Here is a 21,736-nt window from a genome sequence, read left to right as displayed (position 1 = left end):
CAATGCTCCTTTTTTCCCCTTTGGCCAAGCCCATGCCCATTCAGGCTACACTCAGTGTACTACTACCAACCAGGAAGAGGGAACATGACAGGTCCTTTCTTAGATTACCAAAAAAGGCACCTAGTACCAATTACCATCATAATGGAAATATAAAACAAAACAAAAAAAAAAACATACCCAAGAAGAACTGGTACATCAGCAAACAAATTTGATATTTCTGAGTCACAATCACTGACCATCTTTGAAGTGCAATAATACGAGTTTTTCTTTTTTCTTCTTAAGGACAACTTGTGAAATCAATCCCGAGATGACTTCCTTTACATCAGAAACTGAACTGTTTCATTTTCAAATCCTTAAAGCCATGTGAAAGCAGACACCTTGAAAACAGTACAATTAGCAGAAGCTTGCAGCTGTTTGACATAAATGACATTTATACCTATTTCTGAATTAAGTAGTTTCATTATTACATGAAATGGAAAAGATTTTAAGATTAAAAAAACAAAACAAAACAAAAAAAAAGATGTTTTCAATTTACTGCAGCTTAAATCTGGAACCTTGCAGAGACAAAACTAGTTGGACACAGAATTCAATAGTTTAACAGCCTGGTCTCTCTTACTCACTCTCACAGACACACTCTCACTCTCACGCACGTAAGCACGCACGCACGCACGCACACACGCACACAGACAGACACAGACACACAGACACACAGACACACACACACTACATTCTGATTTTTTCACAGTTACAAGTGAAAGCCTTTAGCGACATCTATGGAAGAATGATGAACTTTTGGAGGGAAAACTGTGATGATAAATCCTCACAATGTAAAATGGCATGCACACTGCATATTTCAGTTTTTCACCATTAAATTAAGTGCCTGTGAGACATGACAAGGGAACACAAATCAGTGCATCTGTACACATATTTATATATAGAAAACAATATCACCCTCTGGAGGCTGCTGAGAATGCTTGATTGAAAGGCCATACAATAGACAACCATTAGACATCAGCCACTAAAACCATGATTGTCACATGTGCAAAAATTCAACTCTCCCCAAACTGCCTATCATAACAAATAGAACAACAACAAAGAAAGAGAATTACTGCGTTTGACATACAAACACAAAATTGAGCTCAGGGTGATGATGGGACAGGATATATTCATATGAGTTTGTATTATATACCATGTTTTGGTGTCACTGTCTGTGGGATTTGCAAACCACAACATGTAGAAAGGGAAGGGAAGACTTGAGGGAATGTGGGCTCTCAAGGTTCCTTCAATGACCACTTACTGCTGGTGAGGGAATTCCTCCTTACATGAAACCACTTTTTTCCTTTAGCCCACTTAGAAAGGGAAGGTCAAGGGATTCCTACTGAGGTCATGTCGGCTGCCCCCAACAGGTTTCTGTACCTGAAATGACGAGTGTGACATCCGCTGACGCTGGACATCCCCCCGGCAGCGGCAGAGAGAGCGCGTGGAGACGCTACTGTGCACTCTCTCTTGGCAGCATCCAACATGGCTCTTTGAAGCATACATTCATTCATAGCCTTCTCCAGAAAGAGAAGAGTGGACTGTGTGTGTGTGTGTGTGTGTGTGTGTGTGTGTGTGTGTGTGTGTGTGTGTGTGTGAGGGCAAGAGAGAGAGAAGGGGGTAGTGGTCCTGCAGATGTGGAGGTCACTTTGATCTCTGGTCCGTTTATCCAGCCGCCGTCTTTCCACAACGGAATCATCGGGCATGTCCTCTTGAGTGAGAGGGGGGAATGTAAACATACGAGAGAGCATCTTTGGCAGAATGTGAGGAGGTAGTGGGTGACGGGGAGGGATGCAGCAACAAGATGTCAGAGGCAGACCGTGGAAGGACTGTTGGGATTTCTATGTGGGAGAGGAATGGTCCTGAGGGTTAGTCCTATTAGAGGCACTTCTGTGGGTCTGTGTGCATTGGGCTGGGAAGCAGGCCTCTGCTTCACTGTGCTCCTCTGCGCCGTCAGCAGTGGCAGGCAGAGGAGGTGTCCTGTATACAGTCACTGGGCGCTGTGAGGAGCCCGCTGGATGTTGCGATGACGCATCATCCCTTTCTCCCCAGAACGGCCTGCTGAGAGAATCTGCAACAACAGCAAGGGAGGAATAATTTAAAGGACTATGCAAGAACTGTCCTGCAACTGGTAAAGTGATTTTTCTTTAATGTATTTTTAAATAGGCCCTGGGTCAAACTTTAAGTTGAACCCTGATCCTTTCAATTCAGGTTCTATGCACAGAGATCTGTGTTTGTTTTCACCTGAAAAACCACTGTTATAAGTACTTTTTTTCCGATTGTAAAGCATCCATGGCCACCTTTTCCTCAGTCGCTTTTGCCTTTTGTATCTAGTCATCTAAACAATCTGATCTGTTATGGAACGTTAACTTCAATTTTCAAGGATTGGTTTATTTTCCCTTCCTCTTCCCCCTGGCAAGCTGGGTCCTAGCTTAAAAGGGAGCCACATCTGGGATATTTGAATTTTGCGACAGAGCTCTGTCATTATAGCTGCAAATTTATCCTGCTAGAAAAATCTGTTGCAGTCTCTGTTTCACATCTGACGAATATAGGATTTTTTTTAAACCAATGCTCATAAGAATTATGAACTTAAAAAAAGATTGCAAATATGGAAGGTCCTTGGGGGAGGATCCTCTCTGGAAAAAATGAGTTTTATCAAGACCGTTAATATTCAACCAGTGCGCAGTCGATTTTGTTCCCAGTTCAAAAGGTTTGTGTTGACAGGGAATAAATAAATAAACAGCCAACAGACTATACATCACTGTGCTGCATTCTGCATAGCGGTACAAATACACTCAGAGGGGACGCGGAGACAATATAAAAGAGTTTGGGTTGGTGGTGTTAACACACACGAGGTATTTTAAGAATATTTCAGGGGAGAGAAATGAAATCCAACCCCAAAAGATAACACACGTTTGTTCTGTCTACCATTGTGGGGAAGAGGCAGTGATTCGAATGTGATCGTTTCTGAAAAAAGTCTACTTGGCCTTAGGTGGACTGATTCTGAAAGACTTTTTCACCTGATTCTGCGTCTCTCTCTGTCTCTGTGAGGCTTCATAGAAATGAAGCTCATGTGTTGTGGGGTTTCTTTTTTTTATTTAGCCTGTAGCTTTGTGCTTTATGGTGAATCTCACCATAATGGTGTCATACGGCAGGCTGCTGTTTACAGAGCAAAATGGAAAACAAGGTTTTAAGTCCTCTCCTGACTTTTTGTTTACAGCTTCTCACTGCTGCCCCCAAGTGGTCCATATAGCAAATAATACTGCTCTTAATACCTATTGTTTTAAATGTAGGCGGCTACCAGTTTTATCCTGCTTTTCTCAAGTGTTAACAGAATATGGTTATCTCACAAAGGCAACATTCTTCCATCCCATCCTATTATCAGAGGGCCAAAGCACATGAATCTCAACAAATGGAAGGTCCAATTTACAGCAAATGCAAAGAAACACAAGAAGATGTTCTGTTTAACAGACTAAATAAATATACTTTTAGATTGTTTACACATGTGGAAAAAGGGTATTTATGTTGCCTCACTATTAGTATACTGCTCCAGAGGTGGGTGGCAGCTCAGCCTTTTGTCATGTGAGGGGAGAAAGACTGAGGAGTCCTGGTTACTGATGAGAATCTCCAGGGTCGCGTCCTCGTGCTGGATGCGTTCACCATAGCTCCCCTTCAGGACCGGGAGGGTCTTGTCCAAAAGATCGTCCTCCCCCAAGAAGGCATAGGGGCAGTACTCACGCGTGCGAGAATAGATGTTGGCGTTGTCGTAACAGTCGGAACAGATGACCAGTGGGCCAGCCCCACCTGGGTAGAGAAGATAGGCAGTTTGCGAATGACAAAAATCTTTTCTTGTATCTATTTGGCGCTTTATGTGACATTGTTACTGAGTAGCTTCGGCACGTTCACCTCAAAGCTACATTTTTTGTCAATGCAGACATCATCGTGTCAGGGATTAAACCATACGAGTCAAACCCAAGGCCCCCGGGCCACATCTGGCCCGCCATGTAATCATATCCGGCTTGTAAGATCATTTTACATTATCGATATTAATGGTCTGTCGATATGAAGCACTGATAACACAATACTACAGATCCCAAAATGCAACACTTCAGCTGCCTTGCTGCGCTTTTCCCGCATCAATCAAGTCTAGCTTCTGTTGCTGTCAGTTATTGCGAAGATAGCCCCTTACGATGACAAAGAGAAAAGCTGATACTTAAAACAGCTTTTAAAAACCCGATGGGAGGCTGAATATATGTTTACTGACATTGCTGGTAAACCAGTGTGTCTCATTTGTGGAGCAAATGTGGCTGTAATCAAAGAATTTAATCTGAGACGGCACTATGAAACAAAACATAAGGATAACCTGAAAGACCTGGATGCAGAGCTGAAGCTACAGAAAGCAGAAGAGTTAAAGAAGAATCTGGCATTTCAGCAAATGTTTTTTACTCATGCAAGATCACAAAGTGAAGCTGCTGTGAAACCAAGTCTTATCATAGCAGAGGAGATCGCCAAATCAGCCTGGCCATTTACCGAGGGAGAATTCCTGAAGAGCTGCATTATCTAAGTGTTTGGCGTCTCATGTCCAGACAAAAAGGAGATGCTGGCAAGTATGAGCCTGAGTAGAAATACGGTTGCTGATTGAATTTGCGAGATGCCCACTGATTTTAGAACACAGTTGAGTGAAAAAAGCAAAGACTTTATGGCCATGACTGATACTGCACAATTAGCCATCTTCATCCGTGGAGCGGACTCCAATTTGCATGTTACAGAGGAAATAATGAACATTACATCGATGCACAGGACAATGACTGGAAAAGACATTTTTGAAAACTTTTTTCAAAGTGTAACTGACATGAAACTACCTAGGAACGAACTTATTGGACTTACAACTGATGGAGCACTGGCTATGTGCAGTGGAAAAAGTGGACTAGTGGGGAGGATGGGAGTGAAGTTGCAGGAGAACTGTACTGGTGAGTTAACATATCGCTACATCATACACCAGGAAGCGCAATGTGGCAAAGTCCTGAAGATGGATCATGTAATGAGCACTGTAACGCAAACCGTAAACTTTATTTGGGCTAAAGGGTTAAATCACCAGCAGTTTTGGTCTTTTATGCAGGAGATAGATTCAGAGTTTGCCGGCATTCCTTATCATACAGAGGTGCATTGGCCAAGTCAGGGAAAAGTTCTCAACAAAGTTTTTGAGCTCAGAAACGAAATCTGTCAGTTCATGGACAGTAAGGAAAAGATTCAACCATTTTGAGGGATGAAAAGAGGAAGTGTGAGTTGGCGTTTCTGGCTGACATAACAGCTCATCTTAACGCCTTAAATTAGCAGCTCCAGGGACGTGATCCCATGATCACTGACATGTATGACGCAGTGAAGGCATTTCAAGTGAAGCTGCTTTTGTGGGAGACACAAATGCAACTGTGCAACTTGCCTCGCTTTCCCTGTAGCCAAGTAATGTTGAACCAAGTCGGCACAACAGTGTTCCCAAAAACTCACTTTGCTGATAAACTGAGCGCACTATGCCCTGAGTTCGCACAGAACTTTAGTGACTTTGAAGCTCAAAAAAAAAGAGTTTTGAGTTGCTTGCAACCCATTTGCCGTCGATGTGGAAACTGCACCTGTGCAGAACTGATTGAGCTGCAGTATAACGGGACCTAAAGTGTGTTTTGAATTTTGGCCCCCTGCGCAATTGAGTTTGACACCCCTGGATTAAGCAATCATAACGTCCAGGTCTCTTCTAAAGATAATCTCCTAGAACCTTTCTACAAGACAATCCAAGCTGCTGTGACAAACACTAATATGTTACCTATCGAATGTTCAATTTCTGCCAAATTTTCCTTTGGTTTGTTTCCTTGCTCATTGTTCCTTTTATCATGAAAATGATGAATCATTATCATTAGTGTTCCCCTTTATGTGTCATGGGTACATTGCATGTTTCAACCGTTATTTGATATCAACACAAAATATTGTATTTTCTAAAGGGCCTAACCTAATAGTACTGGGCTATAACTGTTCCAGGATCAACACCTAGCATTCATCCAGCAGCTGCAACACAAGAGTATTCAGCCATGGTGATGTTCATGTCCTAAAGAGAACTCTTTCCAGCAACCTCCCTTCAGTGACAACATCAGATATTTCTACCTTTGAAACAGAAGCCATTGTCTGTGCTGTCAATCAAAGATATAATGGAGTTTTTCTGCGCGAGCCTTCTCAAGTAAATTGGTTTAATTTCATAAGCATAAATGTGGGCGGGGGAGCAGGTCAGGCCATCGACCATCCTTGAATCCTGATTATTTGTGTTCCAGACTTAATAAGAATTGTTTTTCTCTGTGGAAAAAAAAAACCCAAAACTAACAAAAACAAAACCGTGAAAACTGAATAATCCGATTCTAGAAATTAAATTGGTCTCGGAACAAGCAGAGGAGGCTTCTTTTTTTAAAGTAATTGTCACTAAAAACAATTATGATTGCGAACTTCTGATATGTTGTTTGGCTGAAACTGACCCCCTCTCGGCCTCCAGTGTGCCTCTACCTCAAAACAATTTATGACCCGCTACTGCATTGAATTCCGCCTCCATGCTGTCTTATTGAATTATGCTGACCAGTTCATTGCTATTCATTCATTTAAGTCAATCGAGATGTGTTTTTTTCAAGGAGGTCCTCTCTTTTACTGTTAACAGGAAAGTACATTTTTATGACCAAAGTGAATTGCAGGATCTGTATACCAATAACACTTGTTTTGGGCATTTATATCTACATCTGGCTAGGAGACATTAGCGATCTTCATACTTTTAGCTCATTCTTTAGATGAATATCCATTCCTCTCTCATTTCCCATCCATAACTGTGAAAGATATGGCTGCAAGTCACATGATATCAAGACTGTCAATCTGCCAGTGTGCTCAAAATATTTAGTTACTTTAGAGAAAGCAAAACAAAAAACCTTCTTTAGTTTGAGCACCAACACAACTCTGAACTGGTTCTACATTTCAGTTTCTTTCCAAGACTATAATTCTTTCTATCCAGTTTTCTATCCAGTTTTAGTCAAACGTTTAGTTTTAGTCAAAGTGAAAATGCCTTCAGTGTAAAGGATGCCAGTGTGAGAGTAAAACTAACCTGTGGGGACAGAAGCAAGGCCCTCACGTGGCTCTGGGTGGAAGCTGCTCCGGCCAGTGAATAGAGAACCGACCCTGCAGTGCAGCATACTGTTCCCCTCAGTGTCCACCTCACTGCCAGAGTCTCCATAACACATACCTGAGTTGAGGATAGCAAAGAGTCAGTCTTTCTTTCCATAAAAATCTTGAAAGACAACATCATTGCTTACTTGGCAAATGTTACTATAGGGTTTGAAGTAATTTTGTGATGTTAAAATTATATTTGCAAAACTGAAATTGAAAATTTCCAGCAAAACTAAGATATACTATTTAAAATGCATGTATGCAACCCATGGGGGGTCCACTGAAGAACACTACATCTTGAAATGTTGAAACATTTCGTTGTGAACCTTTTAAAAGGTACACAACGTTGTGTAACTTATGAAAAGTGAAACGCCAATGGTAACTCGTTATGTTAAAAAAAAAAAAAAGGCATCACACCATGAATCTTCCAGACCAAGAGCTCTGTAAGATTTTACCTCAAACACTCATGACTAATGAATGCTCACTAATAGAAAAAAAAAAAAGGCAAATACAATTGAGAGTGTTTGCAGGCCTACCTCACACTTTTCTACACAACAGATTTTGTATTATCTTCTACTGGCTCTTATTTAGAAACAGCCACATGCTGGCACGCTCAGGGGGTTTGTCTTTTAAATGTGAGACCAGGCAGAGAAAACTCACTCAGATGATATCGACAGCCCAGGAGCAGAGGAAGCATGAGAGCATTTTACATACATAAATATCCTTGAGAAGAATAAAACCCCAAACAAAAATTAAACTGTTTTTGATAAAGGGGCCTTGTGCGTCTGTACGGGTGAGAGGAGTGGGGGTAGTGGTATGGCAGAGATGTACAGCCCTCTGTTACTGAGACAGACATGGAGGTATTAAACAAACACAATGTCACTCGCCATCTGCACCCTTATGTACACATCCATTGGAGAGGGGAGGCATGAGCTGCTGGTGGCTGCCGGCCTCAGAGTTGCTGTAGCCTTCCTGAGGTTCTGACAGTGTTCCCTGAGATGACAGGTAGCTGGGGATGTCGGCTGGTAGATTCATCTCATCTGGAACAGACAGATATATTTTGCTGTGCACTGTCCAGTTCATCGGAATGTGTTGAAAAGAGCAACGTCATTGACACATTTTCTGATGTTACTCTTTCTCAAAAGATTTTGATGGCATATAGTTTTGAACCATGTTGCCTTGGTCCACTAACCTGTATTGGTGATGCTGTAGTCTTCGCTTTTCCTGCGCATGTGGTAGATGACAATGACCCACACCAGTGAGGTTCCGACCACACAGCAGACAATCACAATTACCACAATGCCCACAGTTCTCCAGGTGTCCTGATCATAGCCAAGGCTGCCATCACAGTTTGGTGACGGCGAGACACTAAGATAGATGTGACCACGTTCTGTCCCCAGAGTGTTGGACAAGATACAGGTGTATTTTCCAGCGTCAGCTGGGCCAGCATCGACTATGATAAGGAGTTGGTTAGCAGCAGCAAAGAAGTGGCGCTCTGTTAGGACCAGAGGCCCGTCATCTTTGGTCCAGTTGAGCCGGGGGGCCGGGCTGCCTCCAGCAATGCACTGAAGAACTGCAGTTTCACCCCAGGCAACTGTTCTGTCTTCAAGAGACCGCAGAAAAAAAGGCGTTTCTAGAACAGAAGAGGATTTGATTATTACCGCGTCAATTTCAGCAACAATCCAGCTGCTACAACAGAAATTGTTCCTTGATTTCTATTTCTATTTCTTTTGTAATTTCTATTCCATTTTTTTTGTAGATTTTCTTCCTAATTTGAAAACATATTAGTCAACTTTCAGGCAAATCTTATGGTGTCTGTTAATTTCGCATAAATATGAACTCTTGAGGGAATTGGTGTTTATCATTAGGTTATTGAAATTTTCAAGGTTTTTCTATTCTTTTTTCAAATAAAGTTTGGAACATTTCTCCACGAAAACAAATTTTTCTGGGACATTCATTTTCCCCCCTCATTAACTATAATTGATTTTATTTATTAATTCATTCACTATATCCTTATCCTGCATTCAGGGTCACAATGGGGCTGGAGCCTATCCCAGCTGAATAACCGGGAGGAAACCCATGCAGGAGAACATGCACTCCAGACAGAAAGGCATCCTGTCTGAATCAAACCAGGAAGCTTCTCGCTGTGAGGCCAAAGCGCTAACCAGAGAACTACAATGCCACCCATCATTGATTGTAGTCACTTAAAAATGGCAGAACTATTTGACATGTTCTCCAGCATACATGGGAATTAGGACTAGTGGTTAAACTTTGTGAATGAACATCAATCCTGGACCTTGACTTGATATCATGACTGAGCCAAACCTTGGTAGAACAGGAACTCAAATAAATGATGGAACAGCTGATGAAGACGATTCATCTAGATTGGTTTTAGTCTTTACAACAGCATGGCATTGCTGAGTGTGTTAACAGAGTTGAAATTGTCAAAGGGGAAATGCAAAAACAACTTTGTAATGAGCGCCAAACATAGACAGGCAATTTGAGTGGAGTAAGTCAGAAATGACTTATCTGTAATGTTCTCAGCTAATTCGGTAGGTGACTCACCCAGAACGGTAAGTGTAGCATTCGCAGACAAACTGCCAGCTGCATTTTGAGCCGTGCAGCTGTACACCCCCATGTCTTCCGTCTTCACATGTGCAATGAAAAAGATGTCATCGTCTGGCATCACATGCATCCTGCGCTCCCGGGCAGCAGGAAAGTCAGTCCCTCCATCCTTCTGCCAGGCAATCTGGGGTGATGGGTGACCTTCAGCGGCGCATTCCAGTCTGGCCATCGCCCCAGCTCGAATTGTCAGATCCATGGGTGTCTTCAGAAAGGAGGGGAGCTCTGAAATCCAGAGGACACAATGCAGAGAGATATATGTAAGGGCAGAACAGTACACTATAACAATAGTTAGGCAGGGGTTACATTTTACTAGAACATGTCACATTAACTGAAATGACATGACTATGTTCTATGAGCTGGGAACAGAGGTGAGGGTTATGTGAATATTAGTGTCAAAATGCAAGAAAGAAGAAGATATCACAAGGAATATGAGAGACTAAGCATCTGGGTTCCATCGCATGTAGGGTCTCCATCGTTGCATGTGCACTTTTAATTTTAAAGAGGTATAGGACAAGCTACAGAATAACCATTCTGTAACCATTTTCACAGTAAACCATTTCCCCCTTTCAGGAAAAAAAGTTTTTCTGGTTTTCCAGAACATGCTGAAACCCAGACTAAATTGGAAAGACAACTTCTTTCAGGTAAAAAATAGCCCAAAATCCCTGATGAAGACCATCCTCACCATTGACAGTGAGCTCAGCCCTGTTGGAGTAGTTCGAGCCGAAGTGATTGGAAACCACACACTGGTAACGTCCCTCATCAGTAAAGTTGACGTTGAGGAGGTGAAGTACGGTGGTAAAGATCAGCTCTCCTTCCTGGTACTGGGCATAGTTTTGAACTTCAGCATCGTACAGGACCTCCCCATCCTTCCGCCATGCTGTGGTCATAGGTGAATCGCTGCTGCTGGATGCGACACAGCTCAAAGTCATGTTGTTACTCCGCAAAGCCACAGACGTCTCTGGGTGAGTTGTGATCTGAGGTTTGGGGAAATCATCTGTGGAGAAACAATGGCACACACTTAGATTAATTATCTGTATCTGCATTCAGAAAGGTTCATGTACATTGTTATTGCTTTTCCACGATTTATCAATACATATGTATCAATATATTGCCCAGATCAAAACCCAATCACTGAAGACATATTTTTTAGAAGGTCTCACCACATACAAACTCTTCTGGGCTGATGGAAAGAACATTGCGATCCATTAAGTTTGCAGGGTGGGCGCAGATGGCACAGACCGAGAACTGGAAGGGGCTGCTGGTTAGCCAGGGCCCAAGCCACTGCATGTGGCAGTCACACAGCAGGCTGCTTGTGTTCAGGACACTGAGGACAAACAACAGTATAATGAGAACTGGAGGTCTCATCGTAAATCTTATCATCATCATCTTCATCAAAGTAACTTTCAGCTAAAATTGGATCACCTCTCTTTACTTTGATTGAAACAATATGTATGGATGTTATCTAATATAATGGAGCTTTTAACCTTTTAACATTTGAGACTTTGCATAAGAGTAGTGTAGGGGTTTTCAGGCTTTCTGCAGACCCCACAGTTTCCCCTTAGGGTTCATACCAGCAATATAATTTACGTTATGAGACCCTGATATTTTAAAATACTTCCAGGTAACTTTCACAAGCACTTCAGAGTTTGGCTGAGAAAAAAACTGAACAGACAAGAAGAACTAATCTGCTTTTAGCTTTCAAAATGATGAATACAATCTGTAACCTTTTTTTTTCTAAACCCATAGTTTAGAGGATGATTGCTGTTCCGCCAACATTGTACTTTTTATTAAGGTGCAGGGAAGACAAACATAGGTTTCTGATTCAGCCTCTGATTTGCAGCATCATTTGCACAATGAGGACAGATGAAAGCCTGCGGGGAATCGCAGCGGAAATGTTAAGTCTCTTGCCATTTTGAGGTGTTGACAAGCCCCTCTTAGGAGTGGCTAATGAAATGCCCAGCAGCTGTCAAACTTAGTAAATGTAGCATGACAATAGTCACATCCTTGTTGCTAATTACTTTGCTGTGTTAATAGAACATCACACAATTTATTTGACTGGAGAACAAAGTGGCATTGCCCAATATTTTAGCAAGACCCAAGTAATCGCAATACCTATGTAACTCATATACATTCAGAAAAGGGCTCCGGAGGCTCATAATGTTTAATTTTCATGCTGTAAAAGTAAAAATTTTTAAATTTTAAAAGTCAGTTTTTCTGCTTTGCACATCTATAATTCTTGGAAACAACTTGTAACAATAAAGTGAGACTTGTGCCAGACTTACATCTTACTTAAAACTGTAGGTCGGAAAGAAATCTTAAAGAGTCTGAGCGAAGTTGCAGTATACTTCTGTCCTCTCACAACTCAAGATTTCCATTTAACTTCCACTTTTATGTCTGTGACTGGAAAATCACGAGGTGTAAGCCCGGCATTAGGTCACAATTTCCTTCAAATTTCAAGAAAAAACTGTAGCTTTGGAAACTATTTTGAGGTAGATAGCCTGTTTGGATTTTCTCAGAATAATTACCTAAGTAAAATAGAATATGCAGATGTATATTTCTACATCTTAAAGAAATGCTACAATTTTAAGACTCTTTACAATGTGACCTCAATGTAATGCAAGACCTACTTTACAAAAAAAAAAACACATAAGAAAAACATCCCAATCGTGAATGTTACTTATAGGGATTAAGGAAAAAAATAATATTGCTCCAATATAAAGTTTTATCCAAATTTTCAATTCCAAAGTCGAGAACGTCACAAACACTATCTGGTAAGTTAATTTTTCTCATGAAATCTCAGCAGCAAATAAGTAACCAACCAATTTTTTGATTTTAAAATGCAACTGAAGTAGTCATAGGGGTAATGTTAAGAATTCTGAAAAATTGATTGAAAGCCCACAGCAGAAACCAAGCACGTTTTTGGAGTCAGGAATTCTGTCTCCAGTGGCTTTTGATGGCTGTTGAGACCCTGCTTCAGACATGTATAAATCTAACACTAATGCTTTGCTTATGTTTTTATTTTCATTATTCAGAATATAATTAAATCAATCCTTAGCACCTCTGTCCCATCCTCTAACGGAAATTCAAGGGCCCTCAGGAAGATGTGGAAGCTTGAGTTTCATTGATAATCATGTCCCATTAATGCTTTGTGACCAAAAATGATGACAAAGTTGTAAACACAAAGACAAACAGGTATCCAAATGTGGTTCTGAGAGCTGACTCATTCTGCAACCACTCACAGCACTTTAAGCTTCGTGTGGGACAACGCCTCAGGGTGGATCGACATGATACCATTCTTGCTGAGGTCCCTGTGGAACGAAGGAAAATGTGGGTTACACACACCTATGATGTGCTTTGATCAAAATAGCATCCCATTTCACAAGCCCTAGTCAACAACGACACACCGGTAATAATGGCTTTCTGCTAGCTTCAGTAATTCAACAATAGCGTCAAATCCGCTGGGACTTAAACAGCGTGGAGAGAAGAAACAGGTGATGAGAGGTTGTACTCACAGGTGCTCCAGTTCATCCAGGCCCTCGAAGGCTTTCTTTGTGATTGACCGGATTTTGTTTTGTTGTAAGATTCTGAAAGACAAATAGATGATAGTAGGTGACCTCAGGTAATTCTGGCATAACATCTGACTTTCAAAGAAAGACAGATACTATGTCAGTCAGTCAGATATATGTCATATCAGACTTTCAAAGAAAGTTTAAATGAGTTCCTTTACATTTCATCATACCTTTTTGGGAAACCTTTTTTGACCCAAACTGTACTCATATGTTCCCGCACATTTTCTTACAAACTAGCAGCCTTTATTCGCTAACTTCAACATTTTCCTGTTAATTTTTTCTTGAACGTGGAGTAATTCAACCCAAACATATATACAAAGGTTTTTATAACTTAACAATTGAATTTAATTTAGAGGAAATAAATGTTCAAAGGCGACACTCAACAATATCTGCATGTTTGGAGGGATTAAGAGTGTCCTCACAGTGTGTTCAGCTTCTTCATTCCATCAAATACACCAATGGAGTCTTCAATGGCCCAGGAGATTTCGTTACTGCGGATATCCCTGAAAAATAAATAATCAAATACTAGATATTAAACACTGGGGGTTTAAGAGCCCATACATCTGACCTGAATCTTTAAAGGGAGAACTTCAGGCTTCGCTGCTTGCAGATACCAGAAAATTACAAAGCACAAAAGCTGACCGATATGAGGCCGAACCAAACTTCATTAACACCAATGTCACAATGAAACTCAATCTTTCAGCCATTAAAAAACAAGCCATATTCGATTACTGGAGTTAGAATACCTGCCTTCCTCACATCATCTGAGGGGGGGAATTTGGCGATTCCCACTAACCTGTTCACAGACTATAGAAGAGGAAGAGAAAGGATATGTGACATCCCCGATTGTTCTTGTGGACTATTTCTAAAACTTTAATTTGTGTACTTTGGCTTTTTGCAGCCAAAGTAAACAGGGCTTACATTTAAAAGACATCCTTGTTATTGAACCATACGTTTTGATATATAAATGCTCTTCTCAAAAGACCATGGCACAACACAGATGAGACTTTTTTTCTGCAGTGGTCATCAATGTCAGTGACTCTCAGTTGACTAATAATGTGAGGCATCACAATTTTACAATGTGCCACGGTTCACTGCCACTGCTGTTCTGATGAGGGGAAATTAATTGGCTGTTTAGCACAAGGGTCCACAGAAATCCCAGAGATGCCTTGTGCTTAAATGATGGGTCAGATTCTTTTGTTTTTCTTTCCTCATGCCTGGCCACCTCTGAAAGAACCCCAGCACTCTCCAGTTCCCCTCTCCCATGAAAGCAACCTAGATGGTGTGTCAACTCCCCATAGCTGACCTCTTTTTCAGTGTAGCCCCATGGATCAAGGGGGTCTCTGTTCAGCAAACAATCGGTTCACAACTTCCCTCCCTGCACTTTGTGCCTCACAGCCACATGTATGATAAGGAGAATACAGTTGGCTAATTAGTTTAATATTCAGAACCTCTTTTGTTTTTTTTTCTAAGCTTAACGTGGTTTATTAGAATGCTCAGACTTTATTTTGTACTTTGTAGGACAGTTTGTGCAATAAAAAGGGTGGTGGCTACTTTCAGCAGTTAATTGAACCATTTTGCATACTCTGAGACAATAATAAAGTGTATAAAAATAGAGTGTACTATAATAAAATCTGCATCAATAACTTACCAGGATAGTGCCCACTATAACACAGAATTATGTACCTGCTGTACAAAAGCAGGGTGAACAGATCTTTTTTTCTTGCATTTCAGCAGACTTGGTTCTCAAACTACTATGTATAAAGCACATGTCTGTATGAATCAAAATATCAGCCTCGGTTGTGACTGCTTGTAACAGAACAAGTATCCATTGCAACAACAATCAGTCAACACCAAGGCAAAACAAAAGTTCCTGCAGTATAGTATGAAGTTGGATTTGGACCATATCTACCGGAGTTTTAATAAAACAAAGCCCTGATCATTTCCAACAGTGTACTTCTATCAGAGGATGTGGAAATGACTTCAGTTAATACTCTAGCTAGGGAAACAAATACAATGTCAGTGGGTATTTACTGGTATTACCCAACATAATTATATAATTTATTTTATAAGCAAACTACTTTATTCTTAATGGTAGTTTTATCATTTTTTATCCTTAATCATGGGAGCTGCTTGATGATGCAAGTGCTTTACTTGTTGAAAAATTACTGCATTTAGACTGAGGCAAAATGCACAGAACAATTAAAGCACTAACGCCTTGTACAAGTTGAGGTTTAAAGATTTATTTGTCAGCTGCCACAAAAACTTTTAAACAACTCTGGGATTATGGGACAAAGAATAACGCTAATATTTAATCGAAACGCCATAAGGACACATCTGAGCAACCCAATCATGTACTGGAATGCATAATGACAATTACTCGCACATCTACTTTTGTTCATTGAGGTGTGCTCATATGTGCTCGGCATGTTTTCTGCCAGCCTTTCTTCATGGCCTTTTCAAAAAAAGGATAAATCAGGGTAAACAATCCTTGACAACTGGAAATCAGGTATCAACAAAATCCTTTTATTGACCCACACATCCATTCTCAATTGAGAAAACTTGGGTTCATTCAGGAGTTTAAATTTCCAGGAATCATCCAGTGTTATTTCACTCATCTGTGACTGTTTTTGTTTTGTTTCCTGATTAAAGCTTTTTTAACAGATCCTGAATATATCTGGCTGGTTTAGTGAGACAGTTTTGTGGAGATGTGCTCTTCCTGACCAGATCCTTCTGACACCACACCTCTTGGACTCTGGCTCAGTTCCAGTATTGAGACTGGAATCTGCTATTTCATCTGCAGTGGCTTCCAAAAAAAAACTCTTTGAAACTGCATTTATAAAAAAGGAAGCTGCGGTTAGTGTTATGTTCCTTTATGTTTTGATAAAGATCCATTTTTTGAAAGATACAAGTAGCTTTACATGCCTCTTGAATGACAAAGCACAACTGTCTTCTTCCAAGTCATTTGACCTCAGGAAGCAGTAGGCAAAGCAGACATAATACTGAACAAGGACTGGGAAATATGGGGATAAAAAGTAATCATTATAGCGGGGGTCAATTTTATCAGTCTCTAAAGAGCACTTTTCCAGTCATTTTTTTCCAAAAGTTTCTTACAAAGTTTTAGTTTTCTTACTATCAGTTTAGTTAATTTCATAGAAAGATTCACTAAATCAGCAAGTCAAAATACTGCTGTTTGACAAATTCAACATATCGCTCAAGTCTATCTAAAGACAATTAATAATTAGCTACAACGTATTGCTCAGTCTACTAAATTAAGACAAGACAGGAGCAGGAAGCATGACATGAAAATTTACCTACAGCAGTCTTTGGGTTTTTTTTTAATTACAGAATATTTTTTTACACCTAAGAAAAGGTTACATTAAATTTCACACACAGAGCCTATCCCTCACTTTTATGATCGAAACAAACATTTACACATTTTTGAGTGGTGCACTTACAATGTACGTAGAGAAGACAGGCTACTGAACACTTTCTCTCCCAAATGGCTGATTGAGTTCTCTCCCAGGTTCAGACTCTCCAGGACACCTAATCCTACAAAGGCCGTCTCCTCCAGTCTCGTCAAATGATTAAAGGACAGGTCTCTGGACAACACAAGAGCGTACATGACAATGATTAAATCAGAAGATTACTGGGCTTTACAGCAGCCGTATATGGAGATGGAACGTCCAGTTAAAAGAAAGAAAAAAAAAAGATTGCCAACATTAGAGAGATAGATAAACTGTTATAATCATATGTAGTGCATCTACATGAGCAAAGATAATTACAGGGAGATAACAGTAAGGTCTCTGAGAATGCAGAATGAATTTCACGGCCTTGGGCAAATGAAAGACAGTAAGGACTCTTAGCTGCACAGACATTCTAGCTATGAAGCAAACACACTCACAGTTCCTCCAGCTTTTGGCAAAACTCCCAGGCGTCTGGTCGGATGATGCCAACAGCATTCTGGTTGACCCGCAGGATACGCAGCATGCGGAGACCATACAGCCAACCTTTGTTAACCTCTGTTAAGTTGTTGTGCTCAAGTTCTCTGAGGCACACATGGTAAAAATAAAAAGGCGGTAAAGGAAAAGAAGAGTATTAACTCTGGGCATTCATTTGTAATTGTTACAATGAAGCATGAAGTCAAATATGAAGATGCTAAAATATCAACAGATGTTTATTTTAGTGAAAAACAGACAAAGTTTTTGTCCCAGCATGAATCTTTTACCCTCTGTGTGTTCATTAGATGATCAGATAACTAGGTAATCTCTTATCTGAATAGCCTGAAAACTTGCAATGCCACAAATCACCGAGCCTGGAGATGCACTTGGAAAATTAGTTTAAGATTCATTCATGTCTTCTTTTATTCCGCATGAGATAGCTGATGAACATGTCGATAACAGTCTGAAATACGTCCATGACAGTGTACTTACAATTCTTCAATGCTGATTAGTCCAAAAAAGGCTCCATCCATGAGCTTTGTTATGCCATTCCTTTGCATCTTTAATGACTTTAGCGAGTCCATCCCTTTGAATGTTAGGCTATCCACTATCTTGATCTTGTTACGCTTCATTTCACTAGGAAGAGGAATCAGAGGTGTCACTTAACTATGTGTACTCACACAAGGAAAAAGAGCAATTACTACTATTACTAGAGGAAACCTTGATGGATTCCACACTAAAGACACATGATGTACTTACAGGAACTGAAGTTGTGGTAGTTTAAAAACTTTGGAAGGCAGCACAGCTAATCTGTTTCTGTTCAGCTTCAGCACCAGCAGAGAGTTGGAGATGTTTTCAAAGCAGCCAGGCTCCAGGACACTGATCTTGTTATTACTCAAATTCCTATGAGACAAAACAAAGAAGTAACATTAGAGACAAACAAAAAAGGCTAGAAAAGCATTGCCTTATCCACTGCCACACTTCCTATCAGATAATATACCCCGGAGCAGGACCCACAAACCAACAGCCCAAAATAAGAGAATTTTGTACCAAGAAGAAATGGATCAAGGACTAGAAGTGTAGTGCTGGATTAGTACTTGGAAAAGTCATGTGATGACATTGCTGCTCTGCTTTAACATGGCCGATGAAGTTCTGAATGACTAACTCAACTAACTGGAAAAAATGACTCTGTTCTTACTTATCTAAAGATCCAACACTTCAAGAAATAAATAAAGACATTTTCTGCAACAATTTCACTCGTATGAAACGGTCAGGAGGAAACTACTGTTACCATTTGACCAGTAAATCAGTAGCCTAATTTCCGCCTTTCCCTCCTCATATCTATCCTCTGGTCATGACAATTCACTTTTCATGACACATGGGAGACCTGGTTGGTTTATTCAAGGCTTCTTAAAGCTAAATACTTAAAAAAATAAATCAATTTAATGATGATGTTCTTTATCTTGAAGGTTAATTCCAGCATATTTGATGTAACAAGTTTTTCATGTGGAAAGAATAGTTAGAGGATTTTGTGTCTCACTAACTGTGCAGGATAAATTTACTATGATTTTATGTGTATTCTTTCACAAAACATGAAACGATTCCCTGAAAATGGATCGATTCAATGGAAATTTCATGACAACTCACAGATATTTCAGTTGCATGGAGGGAAAAGACCCAAGTTTGAGCTCAGATATTGAATTTGATGTAAGGTCCAGTATCTCCAAGGATGCATATGGCTGCAGCAGATGCATTGCCAACTCTGATATACGATTGTGGACTCTAAAGCAGAAAAAAAAATGCAACAAAGTATTAGGTCTATTGAATATGACAATGAGTAATTAAGATGTTTATGGATGTGGACCACGCTACAACAGTACCTTGTCAGTAAGTGTATTGTTGCTCATATTATAAAAGGTTAGATCAAAAAATGTTTAATTGTATCAACTAATCATACAGCACATGGACAAAACAGCCATTTTGCTGAATAAAAACGTTGTCTGGATAAACATTCGAAAAACACACAGAGAGGTAGGTAAGGTACATGAAATAAGTCATTTAAAGCTTGTTGTGAGCACAACATTGTTCCTTACATACCAAATTATAAACATACACTCAGTCTGACAAATATTAAGTATGCTGGGAGCATGTGCAGGCAGCAGGTTCAGTGTGGGTGATTAAGGCAAACTAATACATGCTGAATGTCTTAAATAGACATCATGTAGTTGAGCAAATGCTATGGTGTAAACTGCAATTGTGTAAATGAAGTCACAACATAATATCAAAAAACATAATAAATCTTTACTTACAATGACAAAGAAGTGATGTTCAGCGATGCATCTCCAAGAAAAGGAAGGGTGGTCAGTTCATTGTGGTTCAAGTTCCTGAAATTGGATTTTTTTTTAAATAAAGGACAGTTATTTTGGGGCTCCGTAATTTTACTATGGTACGATGACTGCTTATTGACAATGACAAAAACGCAATATTAGCACCTTTTAACAAGACTTGCCTTGCTTTGAAAGGCAGGATTCAGTTAACTCTACCCTTCAGAATAATATTACAATACTGATGACATTTGTGTGCAGGTGCAACTATGTAGCTCACCTGCAAAACAAACCTCAGCCCCCCTAAATAAGCTATATAAACCAATCTCCTATGAAGATTGGAAAGCATACTCTTCCAAATACATTTTATAAAAGTGTGTTTACTGCTTTGTGCAACTAAGTGATTTCAACAACGTTCAATATTTGAATAGATAACATTTTGCATGACATGTCTGCTCAATATATCCTAAATTTGTCTTAAATACAAATCACACGAGACAAAAAATTAGGCCACACCGGTAAACGAGAGCCAAACGGTTAAGCTGCATGACATCTGGGATTGTACCCGTATTCCAGTACACCCGCGGGTTTCAGCTGCATCTGAAGTGGACCGAATTCAGTTCGGGGCCAACTCCAACGCATCCTCTTAATTTTCTACTCACACATGAGTTATTTCCTCTGGTACCTCCGCGGGAGCTGTCGACTGCCTTTTTCTGCTGCAGTCCAGGACGTGGAGGTCATACTGTCCTTTGGAGCAGGAACAGGGAGCCGGACAAGACTCTAGGGCCCAGGCACTCATACTCAAAAGCATGAAGACGAGTGCCGAAGGAATGGGCCAGTCTTCCGCCATTTTAAATGTCTTCCTACAGAAGGGCTACACGTAGCTACGTGGCTAACCAGATGAAGTAGAACGTTAAGAATTACAGAAGCGTCATCAAATCGTTGCTGCGATCCGGTGTAAGTCAGGAAAAGACATACTTCAAGGTTACAATGCAACAATTCCTGGTGGGACTGTGAAATATATTTTTTTCCCGATGTGAGTGAGGCATCCTCGCAGATATTTCTCCGTTTCTTCCCAGTCCCTGGAATTCATTCCGCTTGAACCTGGATACCTACTAGCTCACAGCTGAGATTATTTGGTCCCGCAAATACGCCAGTTTTCCGCTAGTCCACGTCGACACCAGTTTGGCGTTTGATGATACTACGCCAAATAAAGCATTATCTGTGGTAAACTCGTGTTATTTACGACGAAATGGTGGAATTTTCTCCGTCTTGCCGTGCTAAAAAGAACAACAAAGCGCCTTGAGTTGATGACATCGGATATTCTATATCCCACCCCTTTCCAGCATGTCAAGACTTTGCCATTGGTTCGAGTACAAATCCATCAAATATTTGAACTCATTTGATTGGACAATTCATCTGAAATGTTTTTGTAGTCGTATGTATTGTACACACTAGAAAATTCGTTTTCAAATATGATTCATTTTGCGACACTTATTTCTTGATATTTAAAAGTGTGCATCACATTGTTGTTTCATCTCTTTTTTTTCAAACTGTACTGTACTCTGTTGCCTGCGTCCACAATAGGCCCTTTAGTTATTCAAAAAAGTTATTCTTCCCTTTTCAACAATACAATATTGTGCTATTTATAAATCCCCTACCTAATGTATGGTAATCCTAATTTCAAAAATTCATCTCAAAAATTCACATAAACGAGTAAAGTGGCTAACAATCAGAGACGAAGACGCTGAGGTTCTCTTTGGGAGAGGAGAGGATGGATAGAATCGGGAGTCTATCAGAGGAACAGCACATGTTAGAATATTTATGGACGCAGTGAGAGAGGATATGAAGGTAGTCGGTGTGAGAGAAGATACAGAGAATAGGGTTAGATTGCGAAGGTTGATCTGCTGTGGCGACCCCTGAAGGAAAAAGCCGAAAGAAGAAGAAGGAGAAAAGATTGAAGTGGTTAACTAGAGGGTAACACCACGTTTATTCCATTGTTAGAAATAGCATTTGCACCAACAATTGCGTTTTATTGGCAACTGCACGTCTAACT

At 40.2% G+C, this 21,736-nt stretch overlaps 1 protein-coding gene across 1 annotated transcript; it reads right to left on the bottom strand.

Annotated features, from left to right (window-relative positions):
- Window positions 1-261: 261 nt before the first annotated feature.
- lrig2 (leucine-rich repeats and immunoglobulin-like domains 2) lies at window positions 262-20,673 on the bottom strand. Its single transcript, XM_086149940.1, has 18 exons — window positions 20,343-20,673; window positions 19,666-19,740; window positions 19,004-19,138; window positions 18,116-18,259; window positions 17,849-17,992; window positions 17,320-17,463; window positions 16,874-17,017; window positions 13,838-13,918; window positions 13,359-13,430; window positions 13,086-13,154; window positions 11,007-11,170; window positions 10,529-10,840; window positions 9,787-10,068; window positions 8,414-8,854; window positions 8,109-8,261; window positions 7,160-7,297; window positions 3,571-3,840; window positions 262-2,107 (listed from the first exon to the last, which is right to left on the bottom strand). The coding sequence occupies exons 1-18, from the start codon at window positions 20,528-20,530 to the stop codon at window positions 1,878-1,880; spliced, it is 3,186 nt and encodes a 1,061-aa protein (XP_086006066.1). The 5' UTR covers window positions 20,531-20,673; the 3' UTR covers window positions 262-1,877.
- Between the last annotated feature and the right edge of the window lie 1,063 nt (window positions 20,674-21,736).

This window comes from Fistularia commersonii, chromosome 7 (assembly GCF_037954325.1).
Source record: "Fistularia commersonii isolate RoL2024-O1a breed Wild chromosome 7, RoL_Fcom_v1.0, whole genome shotgun sequence".
In the NCBI taxonomy this organism is placed as follows: Eukaryota; Metazoa; Chordata; class Actinopteri; order Syngnathiformes; family Fistulariidae; genus Fistularia; species Fistularia commersonii.
The sequence above is the reverse complement of the archived record's forward strand: the minus strand, read 5'-3'. Positions and strand labels throughout refer to the sequence as shown.

Excerpts from the sequence above, each read along its gene's own strand:
- lrig2 (XM_086149940.1), bottom strand. The coding sequence starts at position 20,530 with ATGGCGGAAGACTGGCCCATTCCTTCGGCACTCGTCTTCATGCTTTTG. Across the intron at positions 17,018-17,319 it reads TGCCAAAAGCTGGAGGAACT|AGACCTGTCCTTTAATCATT; the intron begins GTGAGTGTGTTT and ends TGTGTTGTCCAG. Across the intron at positions 10,069-10,528 it reads GGCTGAGCTCACTGTCAATG|AGCTCCCCTCCTTTCTGAAG; the intron begins GTGAGGATGGTC and ends TCTGGATTTCAG.